Here is a 20,084-nt window from a genome sequence, read left to right as displayed (position 1 = left end):
ATGTGTGCTACATTTGACTTGGCAGCTTGAGCAGCTTAGATGTCAAAACCGCATTTCTTCATGGAGATCTTGAAGAAGAAATTTATATGCTCCAACCGTAAGTTTTTCAAGAAAAAGGTAAAAAAACTTGGTTTTGCAGGTTGAACAAATCAGATCTGCTCTAAAGCAGCGCCAAGATATTGGTACAAGAGATTTGATTCCTTCATCATGAGCCTTGGATACGCTAGATTCAATGCGAACTCTTGTGCATATGTCAAGAGGTTTGAAGAAGAAGATTTTGTCTTCGTTGTCACGATAAGTTGATGACATGTTGGTAGCAGCCCCCAACAAAGATCGTGATCAAGGAGTCAAGGCACAATTGGCTGGGAGTTTGAAATGAAGGACTTGGGACCGCAAACAAGATTCTAGGGATGTAAATTCACCGAGATGAAATAATAGGAAGATTTGGCTTTCTCGAAGACTTATCTCAAGAAAATCTTCATGCGATTCAACATGCAAGACCTGTAAAGCCAATTTCTACCCCTACTTCGCTAATTTCAAGTTATCCTCAAGTATGTGTCCTAGCAGTGAAGAAGAGAGGATGGAGATGTCTCGAGCATCGATGCATCAGACATTGCACATGCGTATACTGCGATCAATACCTTCCTTCTGAGCATATCCTAGCAGTGAAGAAGAGAGGATGGGAAGCCTAATGTTCGCCATGATCTGTACAAGACCAGACATTGCACATGCAGTGGGAGTGGTAAGTCGGTACATGGCGAATCTTGGTCGAGAGCATTGGAGTATTGTTAAGAGGATTCTCAGATATATAAAGGGAACCTCAGATGTTGCATTATGTTATGAGGGATCAGACTTTACTATCAGTGGATATGTTGATGCTGATTATGCAGGTGATCTTGATAAAAGCAAATCCACTACTGGATATGTGTTCACACTAGAAGGAGGAGCTGTGAGCTGGGTTTCAAAACTACAGTCAGTCGTGGCTACGTCAACGACAGAAGCAGAGTATTTGGCAGCTACACAAGCCAGTAAAGAAGCAGTGTGGTTGAAGATGGTGTTGGAAGAACTTGGGCACAAACAAGAGAACATCACTCTATATTGTGACAACCAGAGTGCATTGCATCTTGCAAGGAATCCAGCATTTCATTCAAAGACAAAACATATCAGAGTTCAGTACCATTTCGTTCGTGAGAAAGTTGAAGAAGGTACAGTGGACATGCAAAAGATTCATACCAAGGATAATCTAGCAGACTTTATGACAAAAGCAATCAACACTGACAGATTCATATGGTGTCGATCCTCTTGTGGTCTGACAGAGACGTAAGCAACATCGAATGGCAAGATAGGAAGAATGGTGTAAAGATCTGATTGTCTTTCAATCAAATCTTCAAGTGGGAGAATTGTTGGCATAAACCATCAACACAAACCAATGGCTCAATACCAACTCCTCCAAACTATCAACTTCTTAATCCATGGATAACAAACCAATGGACAATAAACTAATGGCCCAAACCATGGCTTCTTCTCCCCTATATATATGAGAGGTTCTCATCCCATTTTAATACAACCTTGAGTGAAAGAGAACAAGTGAGAGTGAGAGAAAATTAGAGGAAAAAAGAAAAGTGAGGAAGTGTAAAAAAAAAATATTTTGAGAGTTAGTCCATTCTTCTACTACAAGAGAGAGTACTAGTTTTCTCCTTGTTATTAGAGAGAGTTTGTAACTCCTGAAATTTTCCCACTTAGTTTATTCTTCTATCCTTGCCCGTGGTTTTTACCCTAATTATTTAGGGGTTTTCCACGTAATATCTTTGTGTCATTTATTTTCAGCATTTCTTTTCATTTATTTTGCTGCAGTAATGCTATATTCGGTCCTACATTTTACAACAAACAACTCATATAAAATATCATTAAAAACTCGCTTACAAAAACCATTTAAATGCTCATTTAACAAGTTTATTTATAAAAATCATTAATAGAATTATTTATGTATCATCAACAATCTCATTTATGTAAATTATTTATGAAAACTTTTATAGCAATATTAACATTGTCATCTATGGGATTATTAATAATAATGTATTGCAAAAATATCACACTAATTTTTAAGTATAGATTTAAAAAAAATAAGATTAATTTATAATTTTTATTATAAAAAGGTCCAATATTAATTTTAAAACAATATTTTTTTAATAATAAAATTATTATGATGATGTATTACTTATGAAAAATGACCGATCTTTATCAATTAAATGAGTTGAACTTGAGGGTTTTACTATTTATGAAGCTTGATGTAGGTTCGAGCTCGGCTCAGCTCAGATAAAAGAAGCTCGAGCTCGGTTAAAATAATAGCGAGCTGATAGGGATGCAAGTGTATGTGCTGATTATGTAATAAAGTGTGCGTGAAAGCAAGATGTCGTTCTACAGGAAAGATTAAGACTACTAGTGGTAAACCTAGTTCCAAAAATTAACCTAAACAATTGAGTGTTGTATATGAATAAAAGAAAGTAAATGCAAGAATTCCGAAATAAAACAAGAGGGAAAGCAGGGAAGGAGATGATGTCTCGGCATAGCATCACTCTAAGGTTTGATGAAGTGCATGACAAAGGTTGTTAAAGTATGCAATCCTATTTGAACCGAGAGGTTTATTGAATCATACTAAACCCCTCGGTAGAGGGTGAAGAGTAACTGAATCGGTGCAGAGCTGATATAGTCATCCACACAATCGCATTAACACTTTATGAAACCTCACTGTGTGCTGATGAGAATCTCTTAAGTAGATAATATCTCTTATGGGGAGAGATTACCCTAATCCAAATACAGAGTAAGATGCTATTTCTCCTAAAATCTAATCCACATGATTGCAGAGCACGAAGATTACTCATTAACTGACTTGGGATAATTGAGGGAGGCAAGGTCTCCAAAGGACCCTATGTTTAGGTTTACTCACAATTCACTCTAATTATGGCATGCCTATGCTAGGTGGGAATTTCTTCTCGTCACCAAGCGCATCAAGTATGATAACTAGGGCTTTCGCCACAATAGAAATCAAGCATTTAAACACTGGAAATCAAGTATGATTCAAATATATTAGATTGCAATAAGGAAAACAAATAAATCACATGAATCCAACAACCAATGTCAAAAGATAAAGCTTAGAGTTCACTATGCCCAAACATCAAACAAATTAGCCCTCCATCAATAGAGGGCAATCATTCAAGCAACAAGACTCAATGAGAGACATTGAAAGCAATAAAAACTTCCTCTCAATCGTGCCGGAGATGAATCATATGAGAAACCCTAGGTAAGCTTCTACGAACACTGCCAAGATGAGCCTGATGACTACGATCAACCCTCCCCTTGAATGTGGATCAAAATCTCCTCCTAGATTAGCCCCTTGGGCCCTAGAGATTCATATTCTTTCTCCCATAGCTTGGCCTCTAAGAAGAAAGTCAAAGACAACAAAAGAATGCCCTAAAAATTTTCGTCGGATTTATTTATACTCGACAACTTATGGGCCACTTACGGACGTAAGGATGTGGCCGTAAGGAACTAGAGAAAATGGGTCACAAGCCTTACGGGAACACTTATAGTCATAAATTCTATCTATAAGGTCCTAGTCTGTATTATTGTCCAGCTTACGACCGTAAGCGCTGGACCGTAAGCTTTACTGTTCTACACCTTGTGACTGCCCTTACGCGCATAAGCTTTGGTCGTAAACTTCTCTTGATGGTCCTTACGGGCATAAGTCATGCCCATAAGGTACCCTGATTTGGCTCTAAACTCCTCCTTACGGGTATAAGCATGCCCGCAAGGTTCTTTGAAAATTGCTTACGGCCGTAAGCTGCCCGTAAGCCAGCTAGTTTGCCTTGTCTTTGTTCAATCAATGCGAGAGATCTTCAACTTCTTCATTTAAGATTTGAAATGCTTCTTTTGGTTCCCTCTCTTCTTTAAGTGATGCTCGAAGCCTGAAAATGCAAAACACACTAGATTTAACATCAAATTCCACAATATAATCTTAATGTAAGCCAAATGAGTGTTGAAAATGATACGAAATGCATGAATGTTATACATTAATCACGAGTCAAGCTTGAACATGGCCAGACTTGGCTCGGCTCGGCTCGTTTACACCCCCTAGATTTATCTATTTTTATTTATACAAACACAAATAGAGATGAATTAGAAAAAAACAGGTATAACTTTTGATGCAACTTAAGTTACAAATTGCATTTACTTGTAGGATTCCAGGACAGAAAAGCCATAAATATCACACATTTTTTAATCCTGAAAAGCCACTGGTCTTGGCAAGAAATTGATACTCCTTTTCAGCCCTCTCTTTTTCTCCATTAGTGTAAGTTAACATAATAATATTGAGAAGAAAACATTCTCCACTTTACTATCATTTTGAGATGTTTTAGGAAGATCACGTTCTGTAATAATCATTTTTTTATTATCTGGCAATACTTTCCAACAATGCTTCAATATTTTTATACAGTCGGTATTATGTTGGGGTGATTTTTATAATGCAAGTATACGGTATCGCAAACAAGTAATATAATGATAAGAGAGTATCGTCCCACGAGAATTGTGTTTATTAATTACCAAAATTACTAACCCTAATTCTACTTTACTAATGAGATTGAAGAGATTAATTTAGAAAATCTAATGCAAGGACTAGAAAAAGATAGTTAGATGAGAAGAAATCAATGTCAAGCGATTCTATGGTTTCCGAGTTCACCTAGACTAATTCCACCAAGATCATCTAGTTCAATCAGTCAATGTTTGTTTCTTATGCTGTCATCAAATTTTTCTAAATTACATATTGATCTTTCTCAAACATCAATAGCATATTCCACTAGATAAGTTAACATCATATCTGATATAACTGTGAACCTATGGAACTCATTAAGCTCTAGAAATTTATAATGATGCATACAATCTCATAAATATCTCTATCTTATGATGATTGTACAATATTTAATTTCAACCAAAACCTAATTCAATTATCACCTCTCAGTCTCAAATCAAATTACTAATCATGCAATTGGTGATCAAGCAATCACAAGCATTAAGCATAGATTAAAATATCCAACATAGTATTAAAACAAGCATCAATTGAATTAAACAAACATGAATCTAGGTTGACATATTCAAAGCTTGACATATTAACGTAGAACATAATAATTGCAAAGCTTGACATATTAACAATGTTCATAATCAAATAAACAAATAAAAACTAAAAACTAAAGCTTGACGATGAATCTGCGCCGAATCTTCGCTCCGGGCCTTTTGATCTCCGAAATTCTCCTCCTCCTTTTTTCATCTCGACCCTAGCCCCTTTTATAACTTGAAATCAAGGCAGTGTCTAAGCGCCAAAGACTGTACCGCCAATGTGTTATAGTTTTTTTGTTTTGCACCTTTTAATGTTGTAGCGCCTAAGCGCTGCATGCTAGCGCCTAGGCACTAGATTTTCTGTTTTGCTTGTTTTTTCTCTGTTGAAACTTTGCACTTTTTTTCTCTAATTTTGTGCTTTTTACATGTTCTTCCTTCAAATCATTCTTTCTTTCCTACAATGTAATAACAATAAGATTAGGAGTAAAATTGGTTTAAAATAATTCAAATTTAATTCATTATGAGTTAAACAAGGTCTATATATTGAGTGCAAATTATACTCATCATACTATTAATTCCAGTTATTAGGTATCTCCTACATATAAATATTTTTCTGTGATCAGCCCAAAATTTATAATAATTTTTCTAATTATAATGCTGGTGGTTCCTATGGGAATCCATTTATTATTTTTATTTATTATTTTGTTATTACATGCTTTTTATATTTTAGTGTGAGAATTGAAAGATGATAATTAATCCATTTATAAATTTTCTTTAAATTAAAATCTAAACATAAATTTTTGAGATAGAAATTTGAAAAAAAGAAAAGAAAATAAATGTTTGGGTAGATATTTGATTAAAAAAAGTAGTTATTGATAAAAAGAAAATCCATGGGAATTGGAAGTGTTTTTTGAAAATCAATGAAAAATAAAAAGCTTGCGGATGATTTTCCTTTTTTTAATCAACGACATCGGTATAACTCTTTTATGAAAAATATTTGACAACTTGTTTTATGAAATATAATAATTCAAAATGCTTAATTAGATAAGAAGCATGTATATAAAATTAAAACATAATGGAAAACTGTAATTTCAAAAATATTTTTTAATTAATTTATATATATATATATTGACATATGTGGTAAACATTGTCAGGGTGCACGACTTAGAATCAAATGTCCAGCCTATACGTCATCACTTGGTGATAGAGGGTTTGAGTTATAAAACTGCATCCATAGCAAAAAAATTTTTATCACTATCAGTAAGATTTAGATATAGGCTTTTTTAAATATCTTATACTAAAGTTTTTCACGGTGAGGCTAATGTAGTTGAGTTTGAACTCTTTGGTTAATATGTTTTGTTTTGGTGAAAATTGTTTGTAATATTTCAGCTAACTATTCAATATTTAATTAACAATGATAATGAAATCCAAACATGGCACCTAGAAGTCAAGCTCACGGTGGAAAAATATGAACTTCGAAAGCATAAGAAATCATTCATTAATTTACTTTGATTGAATAGCCAAGTTCGATCTGTTCAACGGTGACATGCCATCTAAATTTATAATTGCTTTATTACAATGATATATAGGAATTGGTCAATTTTAATTATGTAAAATTATCAAAAAAGAAAGAAAGTAAGAAAGAAATTAACTGACGGATGTTTCCACTGACTAGCACAAGTCAATAGTCAATGGGAAAACCCTAAGTCAATAGTCAATGGAGAAACGCTAGAGCCTTTTTATTATTATTATTATTATTATTATTATTATTATTATTATTATTGATAACCATTTTTATTTACTTAAAAAATGTAGAATTGATATGTTGAGTTAATTGGACACAACACCCGTATACTCACTATATGTGAGTTGAGTTTTGAATCTCTTTTCAATAAAGAACAAACATCTAATATAAGGGACCCGGTTCTAATAGACTAAGTCATTGATTAGCTCACTTTTTTTTTTCATATTTAAATTTACATAAAAATCAATTAAATGTAAATGAGTGCCAAAGCCCCAAATATTGTAACAAAATGAAATTTGGAGCACTAATTCTTTATTATTTTAATACATGTAATTTATTCACTTTTATTAAAAAAAGATTACATAAAAGACTTTGATTTGCCGTAAGTCACAAGTTGCATTTACTTGTAGAATTCCATGACAGAAAAACTATAAATATTACACACAAATTTGACTTTAGAAAATCCACTTTCTTTAGCAAGAAATTGATATTCCTGTTCAGTTCTTTCTTTCCCTCCAGTAAAGAAAGTCAACATAACAATATCAAGAAGCAAAGCATTCTTTGCTTCATCAATGTTTTTAGGAATAACTTGCTCTATAACGATTAATTTTCCATCATCTGGTAATGCCTTCAAACAGTTTTTCAATACCTTCATACAATCCGCATCACTCCAATTATGAAGTACCTCCTGCGTACAAACATCATATAAAAGCCAAGCCATTTTTTTTTTTATAATTTAATTTTTTAAAAATTATAACAATAATGATTTATCAATGTGAAATACTTCTAAACACGTAATGAACTCACGAGTTATTTCATAATTAGTTTTATTTCATATTTGCAATATTTTGGCGTGAATAATGATAATCCAAGACATATTCTTTTATAAATATATGGACAAACCATAACAAAAGTACCTGATCTATCTAAAAGGTTTCACACATCACTTAACCTCCTAGTTGTGTGTTCATATATATATATATATATCTTAAAATTTTAGATTTTATTATATACTTTCCATACATTTTTTATTTCTTTTTTATGCATAAAAACTAATTAACGTACAAACCTTCAGTAATATGGCATCACCACTAGGGACACTTTCAAACATGTCTCCCCCTGCAAACTCCACTCCTGCATGCAAACAATCACAACCAATTTTCTTTAATATAAATCTATGAATTAATATGACTTCTAAACGTACAAAGAAAATTAGCTACAAGTTAAACAAAATTATGATAAACCTTCAATGGGTTGTGCTTGAGAGACCACTTTAGGTAAATCAAAGTTGACGCCTTTGATGTGTGGGTACTTGGATAGTATGATGGAAAGAATGCCCCCATGACCACCGGCCACATCCACAAGCACATTAATACTCTCAAATCCCTTGTAATTTTCAAGCATCTTCTTCATGAGCATGGTTGTCTGGTTGAACATGGCTTTGTTGAACATCTCACTGAAATGGGGGTCTTTGTCCTCATACTCAAACAATGTGGTTCCATGAGTCTTCACAAAAGGTGCACTCCCGTCTAACACTATATGTTTGATATTTGCCCTGTATACTTAAAATCTAAGTAAAACTCTCATTTTTAATTAGATTATTCATATTCTTAATCAATAAGAAGTTTTTTTTTTTTTCAATAAAAGCTTTTTTATCATATTCTTATACATACATAGATGTAAAGCATGCACTATATTTTTCACTCAATTTTGTTTGTTATAACTACTTTTCATCAACACAGATATAATTTTCTATTATGCATCTTTATCATGGCTAGGAGTCTTTAACTTTATAAAACACAGATAAATCGCGTGTCAGGGACATGTATAAGTGTAGAGTCAATATCTCAAGACACTTATGTCCTCTCTTTGCATGGATGAATCAGACCCCAACTCTTTTGCAAAGACACAAACACCCTAAGTATGGGATCCATTGCCAATATATAGACTAAGAGGTTGTTGACTTTATTTATTTATTATTTATTTTTATGAAAATTTTATATTAGAATATATGCATTTATATATATAATCTATCATCTATGAATTTTTATCCAGTAGACACGGTTCCATGGTAACTACCACGGAACTAAGAGGTGGCTCATTCTTAGCCATGAGTTTATAAATTTTATTGTTTTTATTATATAATTTAAGGATATATTGGTAATTATCTTAAAAAATCTATGCCCTTTACTTTAGAAGTTATTAAGTCGAGGCAATTTAACAGATGAGGTTGAGCCACATCTCGGTTCTATAGTAACTACCACGGAACAGGTTCCGTGTGATCATCTCTCATCATTTAGGCCTTCTAAATTTCAAATCTAAGAAAATTTATGGATGTGTACAACAGTGGCAAACGGTGACCATGTAACTCTATATATAGTATTTTTATAAATAATAATTATTAAATAAGGATTTATAAACAAATATCCCAGCTAAACACTGCATATGTGGACGTGGTCATCCGCAGATAACATATGTTTATATATATATATATATATAACTTTAAAATGATTTATTATATACTTTTCACTCCACTCACTCAAACCTTTCGTCGCAACAAAATAAATAAATAAATAAATAGATAAATAAAAAGGTTATACCATGTATCCGCCCAAGCCTTGGAGAGATGCACTAGCATAAATGGAGCCAGAGAGACTCCATCCTCATCCTTAGTGAAGAACTTGCAAACCGGGCCTAAGAGAATAAGAAATAGTTATAAACATCACCACAAGAATAGAAAAACCCTGAAAAAATGAGACATGGTCTTTTCCCATCAGGTATGAAACACTAACAAAAGATCAACTGGTCCTCGAGGAGATGTCAATTCACCAAAATTGCTAGCCTACAACCTCGTGAGATCCTAAGAACTACAAGCTGTGCTTCATTGTATATTGACCGAGTCCTCAAACTTAATTCTTTTATGATCAAGAGTTACATATACCCACAAAAAAAACATATGATTAATTATGCGCAACATCATGGGCCAAAGACAATGTGGCATTAAAAATAAAGTCATTCCGCACAATCCAAATATTCAAAAGAATTGGATGAGCAAGGAGATCCCAGGTACTTTTTGCAGCCCTCGGAGTTTAATTCTCTTAGGACCCCAGATGTCTGCAACTAAAATGGGGAAAACGTTCAAGTAAAACAATGGTTATAATGAGTCAAGATCTACAAAGCAAATGGGTACTAGAGATAGAGGTGGTTAGTAGATTCTATCATTGCATGACACAACACAAGTAGCTGGAGGAAACTTATTGCTCTGCCTAGTTGCTTAGTTTTCTAGGGTGAGGAGTTTGTTATCCCAAACCAGCTACATGAACTAGCTCATTTAGAGGAGGGCACTTGCATTTCCAAATACGTGGAGTCACCCAACATCTCCTACCACAGTTACTAAGAAATCTATAAAATAATCTAACTATAAAGCCCTTAGCAAGGTTCAAACTCCAAATCTTAGAATCGCTTCCCCTATAAAGGAGCATTGAAAATTCTAGAGCATAGCTCGAGGAGAAAAAGGGCTAAATCTGGGTGATATGCCATCCTAAAGGGAGAACCTCCTTAATTGTGCCAAGAGGGTGATGCAAGATGTTAAAACCCTCCCGCTAAAGAAATATAAGAGCACAACCATCAAGCACCATCCACACTAGAAACGAGTGGTCTTATCATTTCTGACCACCCAGGTTCTGCAATACTTAAATGATGATAGAAAATGCAATAACCCTTTCTAAAAGAAAGAAGTTCTTAGAGGTTAGGTTCCAAAATTGTCCATTCTGAATACTCAAAAGAGCGAGGTTGAAATCATTCATGTTTAAGATTCCCCATCCCCTTAAGAAAGGTCTTTGAAAAGGTGTCTCTAATTCACCGGCCTGATCCTAGGCTTATTAATGTTTGGACCAAATCACAGGAAGTCTCAATGAAAATGGTCAATATCCTTTACCACCCAAGCAAATAGTTTGAAAATGGGCATCCAAGACATCTGTATCAAGGTAAGTACTATGTTAATGAGAGTTTATCGCCTTCTGTAGATAGTAATTTGGATTTCTATGATTATAATAATCTAGATTTCAAGCTAACAATAAGTTTTTCCCAATCTTGTCAACAGTGGCTTCTCCCAAAAAAGGGACACCCAAATACTTCATGGGGAAGGACCCTTGAGGAACAATTTAATGATCTAGCAAGTATGGGATCCAGTGATTGACTATATCGAGTGGAATATAGATAGTATTTTTTGGAAGTTTATTGATAATCTTGACATCCCCTCAAAGAGGAAAATAATGAGTTCTATGATTCAAAGATCCTCTTTACCTTTCGCGGTCAAAATGATTAGGTCCTTCTCGTATTGGAGGTGACAAGCTTTATCATTTGGTCCCAGTGGAATTCCATACAGGATTCAAGAAGATAAAGTATACCTAAACACAGAGCTAAACACATCTGAGACCAGAATAAATACAAAGGTGGATAGAGGGTCTCTCTGAAAGGGACCACATTAACATCTGACATAGCAAAGCAAAAGCTATTAACTAAGACTAAGGCCTTCAAAATATACAATATGGCCTTAATCTAGCATACCCAATGTGGCACAACATGGTGCCTAATGATTTTAGGATTTTAAATTAAAATCTTCAAAGAAGTTTTTATTTAGTATTTTTAATTATCTTAGATTTATTAGTTAGTTTATTTATCCAGTATTTTGTAACTATTTTAGTTTTATTTAGTATTTTGTCCTTAGTTTAGGTCTTTATAAATACTTGTTTTAGGGTTTGTAAAAGGAACCGATCTATTGAAATTTATGTTCTTGTTTACTCTATTTTGAGCGTGAGTTCATGGATTAGAACTGTGTATCCACTGCGTCAGGTGGCGCAACATGATGCCTAATGATTTTAGGATTTTAAATTTAAATCTTCAAAGAAGTTTTTATTTAGTATTTTTAATTATCTTAGATTTATTAATTAGTTTATTTATCCAATATTTTTTAAATATTTTAGTTTTATTTACTCTTTTGTCCTTAGTTTAGGCCTATATAAATACTTGTTTTAGGGTTTGTGAAAAGCAACCAATCTATTGAAATTTATGTTTTTGTTTACCCTACTTTGAGTGTGAGTTCTAGGATTAGAACTGTGTATCCATTGTGTTAGGTCGTATCAGATAAGGATGTCAATTGGTGGCGACGATGATGGTCTTCGTGACGGTGATCAGGAGGCTAGAGCCCCTCTACAAGGGTATGAAGCATTGCAACGATTGGAGTGACATTTGGAGTAACTGATGGATCAAATATTCCGGCATTTTGATGAGCACTTTGAAGAAATTGTAGATCGATTAGATGCTCTACAAATTGATGCACATAGGAGATGAAATGACAATATAAGGCCAGGGGTGGAGTTGGCTTGTGGTGACCCTATTGACAGACGTGTTCATGTTCATATTCGTAAACAATTTGTTTACGATGAAGATCCGAAAGAAGAAAATGATTTTGAATTACCAAATCGATTAATTTGGTTGTCGCCAACCATATGAGGGTCAAAGAGCGAGAAATAATTCTGGAGGTGTTGAAAGGGATGCTAGGGATTTCCACTTGAAGGTGGGCATTCCTTCTTTTAATGAAGGTATGGGTATAGAAGATTTCCTATACTTGATTGCAGAAATAGACCGATTCTTCAATTATATGGAGACTCCTCTAGAGAAGCAAGTCCGTTTGGTGGTGTGCTATTTGAAAGGTGGAGAGTCTGCATGGTGAGAACGGATTTAGTCCAGAAAAGAACATGAAGGTAAAGGTCCTGTATGAACTTGGTACAGAATGAAGTATTTATTGAAGAGGGAGTTTCTACCCACGGATTATGAGTAAATCCTGTTTCAACAATATCAACCATGTCAACAGGGCAGTCGGTCAGTTTCACAAACATACCGCAGAATTTATGAGATTAACTGAGAGAAACAACCTCTCCTTGAGTTCAAAGGACATTAAGTTGCGAGTTATTTTGAGGGATTGAGGCCAGCACACAGATACAAAATTAGGGTGCAAGCTATCCAAACTTTATCATAGGCAAAGAACATGGCTTTAATGGTGGAGCTAATGCAACATGAGCGAAATTATAGGAACTATGAAGATTATAAAGCTGTAGATTCCACTGAATAGTATGAAGATCATAGCAATAAGAATAACAACCAATACAGAGGGAACAAGGTAGTAGAGACGGTAGGGAAACATAAAGAAGTGAAGAAAATAGAAAATACATATATCAAACCTATTATGGGGAAGTGTTTTAGGTGTAACCAACATAGACACAAATCAAATGAATGCCCCTTGAGGAAGACCGTGAACATTATAGAGAAGAATGAATAAATTATTTGTGAGGCAGATGGTGATGAGGAAGAAGAATATGAAGCAAATGAGAGGCAAGTTTATCTTATAAGGCGGATAATGTTAACTCCCAAACATGAAGAGCAGATTCAAAGCCATCAGTTTCTTAAAACCACGTGCACCATTAATAACGAGGTGCTCAATGCTATTAATATTAATGATGGTAAAACTGAGGGAAAACGATGAAAAGGTTGATTGGAAGAGTGTTGATGAAAGAAAGAAGACCAATGAGAAGAATTTCTCTGAGCTTCTCAAAGAATCCAAGCTAAGGCTGTGGTTATTTTCGAAGAAGAAGAAAAAGAAAAAGAAAGCTACTAAATGAAAAGATTCCATGATCAAGAAATTCAAATTTTGGAATGGTGATGGTTTGATGAAATATTCAAATCATAAGTAAGGGGTGAATGGCGCAACATGGTGCCTAATGATTTTAGGATTTTAAATTTAAATCTTCAAAGTAGTTTTTATTTAGTATTTTTAATTATCTTAGATTTATTAGTTAGTTTATTTATCCAGTATTATGTAACTATTTTAGTTTTATTTACTAGTTTGTCCTTAGTTTAGGTATCTATAAATACTTGTTTTAGGGTTTGTGAGAAAGAACCGATCTATTGAAATTTAGGTTGTTGTTTACTCTATTTTGAGTATGAGCTCTTGGATTAGAACTGCGTATCCACTGTGTCACAGTGGGGCTCAAAACATGGACCCTCCATCTCTAAGAGGAATTCCTAGTCCACCATGTCAAGAGCCTTTTTAAAAATCAATCTTAAGGATATGCCCAAGAATCCTCCTTTTTGAAGGCTAAAATAAGCTCTTCAACCTTTACAATATATTATCAGAGATACAATGGCCTTTAATGAACACTAACTGGTCTAAAGTCAGATGAGAATGCAAGGGCCTCTACCTTAGGTATTAGTGCAATATTGGCTCAATTAATTTTTCCAAGTTGACCCTTTTGTTATAAAAATCATCGCACAATATCTTTTAAGGTCATTGCTTACAATTAATGAGAACCTTTGAAAGAAGAATTAAAACTAGATACCCATCAAGTCCATGGATTTTATTAGACCCATGACAAAAAGGCAAGCAGCCTGTCCTATCCAAATCTAAAGTGAGAGTCTTTCTTAGTACCAAATTGAGCCTTGAAGACTGAAGTGAACACTTTTCCATTCTCAATGTTTCCTTTAATTTAATATTATTATGAGTCATGTTGGAGATATGGTTTTGGTAACTATTACAACATCATGAAAGAATTTGGTATTCCCATCACCCTCTTTTAACCAAGTTATCCTCAATCACTATCTCCAGTAAATCTACTCTTGATGTAGGAGAATGCTAAGTTCAAGTCTTATCTTGGCGTTAATGTCCTGCTCTCCTGGAGTAAGTTATCGAGACTCCTTGAGAGTATCTAGTCTCTTAATCTCTTAAAGGAGGGCTAACCTTTTAGGCTTAATGGCCTCGAAGATAGTTCTAGCCCAACTTCTCATGATGTCTTTAAGAAGATGAGTTTCTTGGAGAGAATGTAAGTCCCACGTGACCTTCCAAGCTGTGGTGTGTTCCACGTCTCATTAATCAACTTATTAAAACCTTTAAATGTACACCTGGAAAATTCAAGCATGAAAGGCCTAAGTTGAGGGATGTGCTTCCTTGACTCCATCAGAATGGGAAAGTGGTATGATCCGAAATTCGGGTAGGTTGATCAGCTAAACTTTAGGGTAAAAGAAAATCCAACCTAGGTTGATAAGAATTAATCTAACCTTACACATATGGGATTAAAACGACCATTAATCCATCTAAATCTTCTCCCAATGATAGGTGGCTCAATGAGATTCCGATCCCTTGAAAGGTCATGAGAACAGTGGATATCAGCTAGGTTTTGCATCTATTGCTCTTATTCTAGGTTGAGAAGGTGGCATTGAAATAATCACTATCACTCAAAGTAGTGATGATAGAAGGTGGCATTTGAAATAATCACTATCACTCAAAGTAGTGATGATAGGGACTCAAAATAAAGTATTCTGAAAATCTAAGTATTGATCCTCAGGGGAAACGGAGTCTAATAGTATTAATCCTTAGTCCAAAAACTAGCATTTTCAAAGTGGTGTGATGTGAAAACAAATTTATAAGAAAACATAAAATCAAAAGCACTGAAGTAAATATGGCTAAACAAACAAGGGAATGGAGTGCTCAGGCATAGACTCCCTCTAAGATTTTATAAGTCCAGCATAATGGTTGTAAGTGTAGCAATCCTAATTGAACCGAGAGAAATCCTAAAGTATACTATACCTTTTCTCAAAGTGAATAGTAACTAATCCAGTACAATGCTAATACAGATAACCCTACGATCGCATTACACTCTATGAAATCTTAATAAGAATCAATAAGAATTCAAAATGTAGACAATGATTCTCTCGAAGTGATTGCCTATAATCCCATACAAAGTGAAAACGAGATCTCTCTCCGGAACTACTCCCTATGATTGCAAAGAGGATGAAATTACTTAACAAATTACTCAGAAGGATTGTACGTAGAAAAAGAAATCTCGAATCTAAAATACCCTATCTCTAAGCGTACTCACAATTCCCCTTCAATTTCGGTTTGCCTATGCTAGGTGGGTCTCTCGACTCATCACACAAGCACATCAAACATGAATATATTGTTTTTACCTCAATAGCATTCAAGACATTAGAAACACACAATTGAATTCAAAAGTAAAGGATTGCAATTAAAAATTAATGTCAAACATGAAAGATCCACAACCAAAGTCAATCAAATCTTAACCCTAGAGTTCATCTATGCCCAAACACCTGTAAAATTAGTTCTCCTTCAAGAGATAACAATCAAAAAATTCACAATAGACAACAAGTATGATTGAAAGCATTAAACCCTCCTTTTCTATTGTGCCTCTTGAGATTGCCGAAGAACTTCCCCTTTTTCTTTCACGAACGTTGTCAAGGTGCTCCTCAATGGCTTTAATTCTCTTCCTTGAAGGTGTGTAAGCCTCTTCTCTTTGATGAATCACCCTTAGAAATCTAGAGAAAAGTTTTCCCTCTTTCCCAAAGCTTGGTTGTCAAAAGGTTATTTCAAAACCCCTGTCAAAATCTCTTATACCTAGCTACTTACGGGCAGCTTAGGGGAGTAAGAACGAGGCCGTAAGGAGCTGGAAATGATGGGTCATGTGTCTTACGGACTGACTTATGGTCATAAGTCTTGCCTGTAAGGTCTTCTGTCTCGATGTTACGACCCAACTTACAGTCGTAAGTGTTAGTCCGTAATCTTCTCTAAATGGCTCTTGCGACCACCCTTACGGGTGTATGTTGCTCATTATAAATTCATTTGGACAGCCCTTATAGTCTGGCTTATGGGCGTAAGTCCTACCAGTAAGTCTCTTAGTTTGATCCTTATGCTTCCCCTTACAAACATAAGTATGCCCGCAATGTTCCCTACTAGAAGCTTACGACAGTAAGTACATCTGTAATGTGATCGTAAGTGGTTCTGTCTAGCCTATTCATAAGTAGCTCCATCTCCTTTGTTTGGCTCTAAATTACTTCTTTTGGCTCTCTCTCTCTCTCTCTCTCTCTCTCTCATCCTTAAGCACTGACCGATACTTGAGAATATATTTTTATCATGTTTAGCATCATCTTCCACAAAAATACACTCTAATGCATGCCGAATAAGTGTACAAAACAATATTAAATAATGTATAAATGTACACTTATGAAGTAACCTTTGTATATTAATTACTAACCCTTCCAGAACTCATCCATAAGATATCTATTGGTGGGACCATAGACAATGGTGCATAACTTGGATAATCTATTATTTACGTATGTGAATTCCACAGTCAGACAAAAAAGGTCCAAAGTGGATCATTTATTCTCCCAGAAAGTAACAAGCTATTCCACCAAATTATCATATGCCTTGTAGGCCCTGTTTGGATAACCCAATTTTCCTATATAATCCGTACATTATGGTAGAAAAAAAAATATTTTTACGGATTTATGCCATAATGGTCGTTTGGGTACCAAATTTACACCCCAAAAATATGGCATAATGTGGGGATTCTGCCAGAAAAAAATATTCCAGTGGAACTGGAATATTTTTTTCTTATGAAAGTCGTGACCCCTCATTCGCCCTCTCTCCTTCGCACGAATTCACTTCTTCTCAAAAACTCCACCGGATCCAGAGGCTCATTTTGCTGCGTTGCCGACTGCGACGCCCAGAAGCTTGAAGCCTTTGCCCGAGTGGAACATCCAAAGCACCCTCCCACCTCCGATAGCTGTGTCACCGGCTGATGAGCGGCAACGCCGACGCCTACAGCCTTGATAACAAGGTTTAGGGTTCGATCTAGGGGACCGACTCTGGATTCTATAAAAGGGCTGGTGTTGCGGTTTTCTTGTTCCACCTCTTTTCATTCTTCACGCGGCGGCAAAACCGGAGAGGTATGCTGACCTTTTGTTTCAGATTTGTTTCTTTCTTCTCTTTTTCAATGGTCATGCTTTCATTAAATTATCAAAACATAATTTAATGAGAAGTACCGGAGAGGTACTTCTCATCCTTGATTTTCTCTAAATTTTTCCTTTTTTCATTGATTTTGTATAATTTCTATTGTGATTTGCTACCTTTTATATTACTGCGAGGTTTTGCAAGTTAGATTTTGAAGTTAATTGTTAGATTTATATCCAAAAATTTCAATTTTTATGACTTTCAGCTTGAATATTCTGGTAAACATTTGGTTTAGTTTCGAAGAAGAACTCAGAGATATTTCAAAATCTCTAAGACCTTAATTTATGATGGTTTTTAATTGAGAATTTATAATGTTTGTTTCACCATGTCCTCTTAATCACTTTCTATTGAAAGTGTTTCTATCTTTGTGATGATTTTAATTGTCTTTGTATTTGTATCTCTCTTCAAATGATTATTTTTTTGGAAATTTTCAGCATTGATGGAATGAATTTTCTCATAAAAATGTGAACTTTCTGAAGGTGAGAATGTTCTTGGCATGAGTTAATGAGTGTTTATTTGAGCATGGTCAGAGAATCATACTGTATTGAAATTTAATGAATTGATATGGTATTAGACTGTAAATCAGGATTCATTTTTCTTGCTTACTTGGATGTACATCTTGACACAGTTCTTTACTGTAAAAGTCTATTAAATTTAATTTCCTATTTGTTATCTCAGACAAGCACATTTCTTTCATATCAAACTGGTGGTTCTAATATGTTGTCAGAGACAGACTTTGTGTATTATGAAATCACATATTTGCTTGGCATTTTGAATGACCATTTGGTGGTTCTAATTACATTCATGGAAGATTAAAGCCCAAACAAAATGAGTATTACACAGTATCTTAAGGTTATACTTCTTTACTGTTTGTATAGAGAGGAGTGTGTGTTTGTCATGGAAAAGGATCAATGATTTTCTTGAGGAGTTATAGTGTTTTTCAAATTTTAATTACCAACAGTTATAATCCAACAGTTATTTTTATTATGTAATAATTATTTATTATGCAAAACAAACACTCATTATGTAAGAAAAAAATATGTAATAATTTTTGTAATATTTTTTTATTTTATTACCCAAACACCCATTCTGTAGGAATAAAATATGCCATAATTTTTGTAATAATCACTTGCACTTCCTGCATAATAAAACTATGCCATATTTTTTTATTTTGCATCCAAACAGGCCCGTAGTTCCATAAGATGGACAAAACCATAAGAGATCTAGCCAAGGACCACACAGGGATCTCCAAATTGATTGATTGATTTTTCCCAATTTCCACATCATTTTCAAGACTATAGAGTGGTAGCTAGTCAAGATGTTAGATTTTCTTTTCCCAAATTTATGGATAACTATGGAATGGAGTATTGTGAAATGCCTTATAATTTGGTATTCATAATAATTCTTAAATTTGGTCCTTGTCTTGGTGGAAGATTTGTATTATAGTTGAAAAATATGTTGGAAAAATAGCTTTATGATTTGGAAATCCATTTATGCGCTTGTTTTATATATCAAATAGTCAAACTCTGAAATTTAATGAATTTTCTGTCATAATTAAGTATCTTGAAAAATATACAATGAAATTTAATGAAATAGCTTTATGAAAAAAATATTAAAATATTTTTTAAAAACTAAAATAATCTATGAAAATAAATGATTGACATTGATATGCTTATAAGGAAAAAAAAATCATATAATCACTTATATGATTGTCTTGTATCTATTATTGACAAATCTAAACAGCAGCAAAAGAAACTAAAAATGCTTAATCTAATCGAATTTAAAATAGAAAAACCAATGATTTAAAAACCGGACCGGACCGGCCGGTTCAACCGGTTCAACTGGGAACTGGCTAGTAAACCCGTCCGATTAGTCACCCCAAACAATAAATAACCAGACCGGCCGGTTCAACCTATTCAACCGGTGAATCGGTGAACCAGTTGGACCGGACTGGATGATTTAAATTATTTGATTAAACCAAATCCAAGATTCCAAATGATTTAATGGTCCCATTGTCCCAAAAAGAAAAGATATCTAACCATTAAAGCCGATCCAAAAAGTCAAAGCAAAGGCAAAGAATCAAAATTCAAAAACCAAAAAACAAGATGCCAAGTTGATAGCTGGCAAAATATTAATCATATTATCATTAATTCATAATTCATGAGAATAGTGTCTCTTGTATTTTTCTTGTTTGTGTTTCAATTTGGTGGAGACATGACTTTCTTGTGTTGTTGTATTGTATTTTATTTTATTTCTTATCCATGTGGACTTGTTGGATTACATTTTGGTTTTTGGAGAACATAAGTCTTTTTGTTTTTTTTGTTGTTGTTGATGTTGGTGTTCTTGTTATTTGTTAATGGTGGTGGTGTT

The 20,084-nt window shown here is 34.2% G+C and overlaps 1 protein-coding gene across 1 annotated transcript; it reads right to left on the bottom strand.

Annotated features, from left to right (window-relative positions):
• Window positions 1–7,204: 7,204 nt before the first annotated feature.
• LOC120274747 (caffeic acid 3-O-methyltransferase-like) lies at window positions 7,205–12,753 on the bottom strand. The gene is made up of 5 exons (XM_039281278.1): window positions 12,645–12,753; window positions 9,454–9,547; window positions 8,098–8,408; window positions 7,923–7,987; window positions 7,205–7,541 (listed from the first exon to the last, which is right to left on the bottom strand). Exons 1-5 carry the CDS (start codon window positions 12,751–12,753, stop codon window positions 7,254–7,256), a joined length of 867 nt encoding a protein of 288 aa, XP_039137212.1. The 3' UTR covers window positions 7,205–7,253.
• Window positions 12,754–20,084: the final 7,331 nt, after the last annotated feature.

Source organism: Dioscorea cayenensis, chromosome 2 (genome assembly GCF_009730915.1).
Source record: "Dioscorea cayenensis subsp. rotundata cultivar TDr96_F1 chromosome 2, TDr96_F1_v2_PseudoChromosome.rev07_lg8_w22 25.fasta, whole genome shotgun sequence".
In the NCBI taxonomy this organism is placed as follows: domain Eukaryota; kingdom Viridiplantae; phylum Streptophyta; class Magnoliopsida; order Dioscoreales; family Dioscoreaceae; genus Dioscorea; species Dioscorea cayenensis.
This window is presented reverse-complemented; position numbering and strand designations above follow the sequence as displayed.

Bases quoted from the DNA above. Each gene is read 5' to 3' on its own strand.
- LOC120274747 (XM_039281278.1), bottom strand. From the start codon at position 12,753: ATGTTTGTGAAACTGACCGACTGCCCTGTTGACATGGTTGATATTGTT. The intron at 9,548-12,644 runs GTACCAAGTTCA...TTATTCTCTTAG, and splicing joins TTCAATAAATACTTCATTCT to GCCCGGTTTGCAAGTTCTTC. The intron at 7,542-7,922 runs GTTTGTACGTTA...GTTTGTACGCAG, and splicing joins GTGATGCCATATTACTGAAG to GAGGTACTTCATAATTGGAG.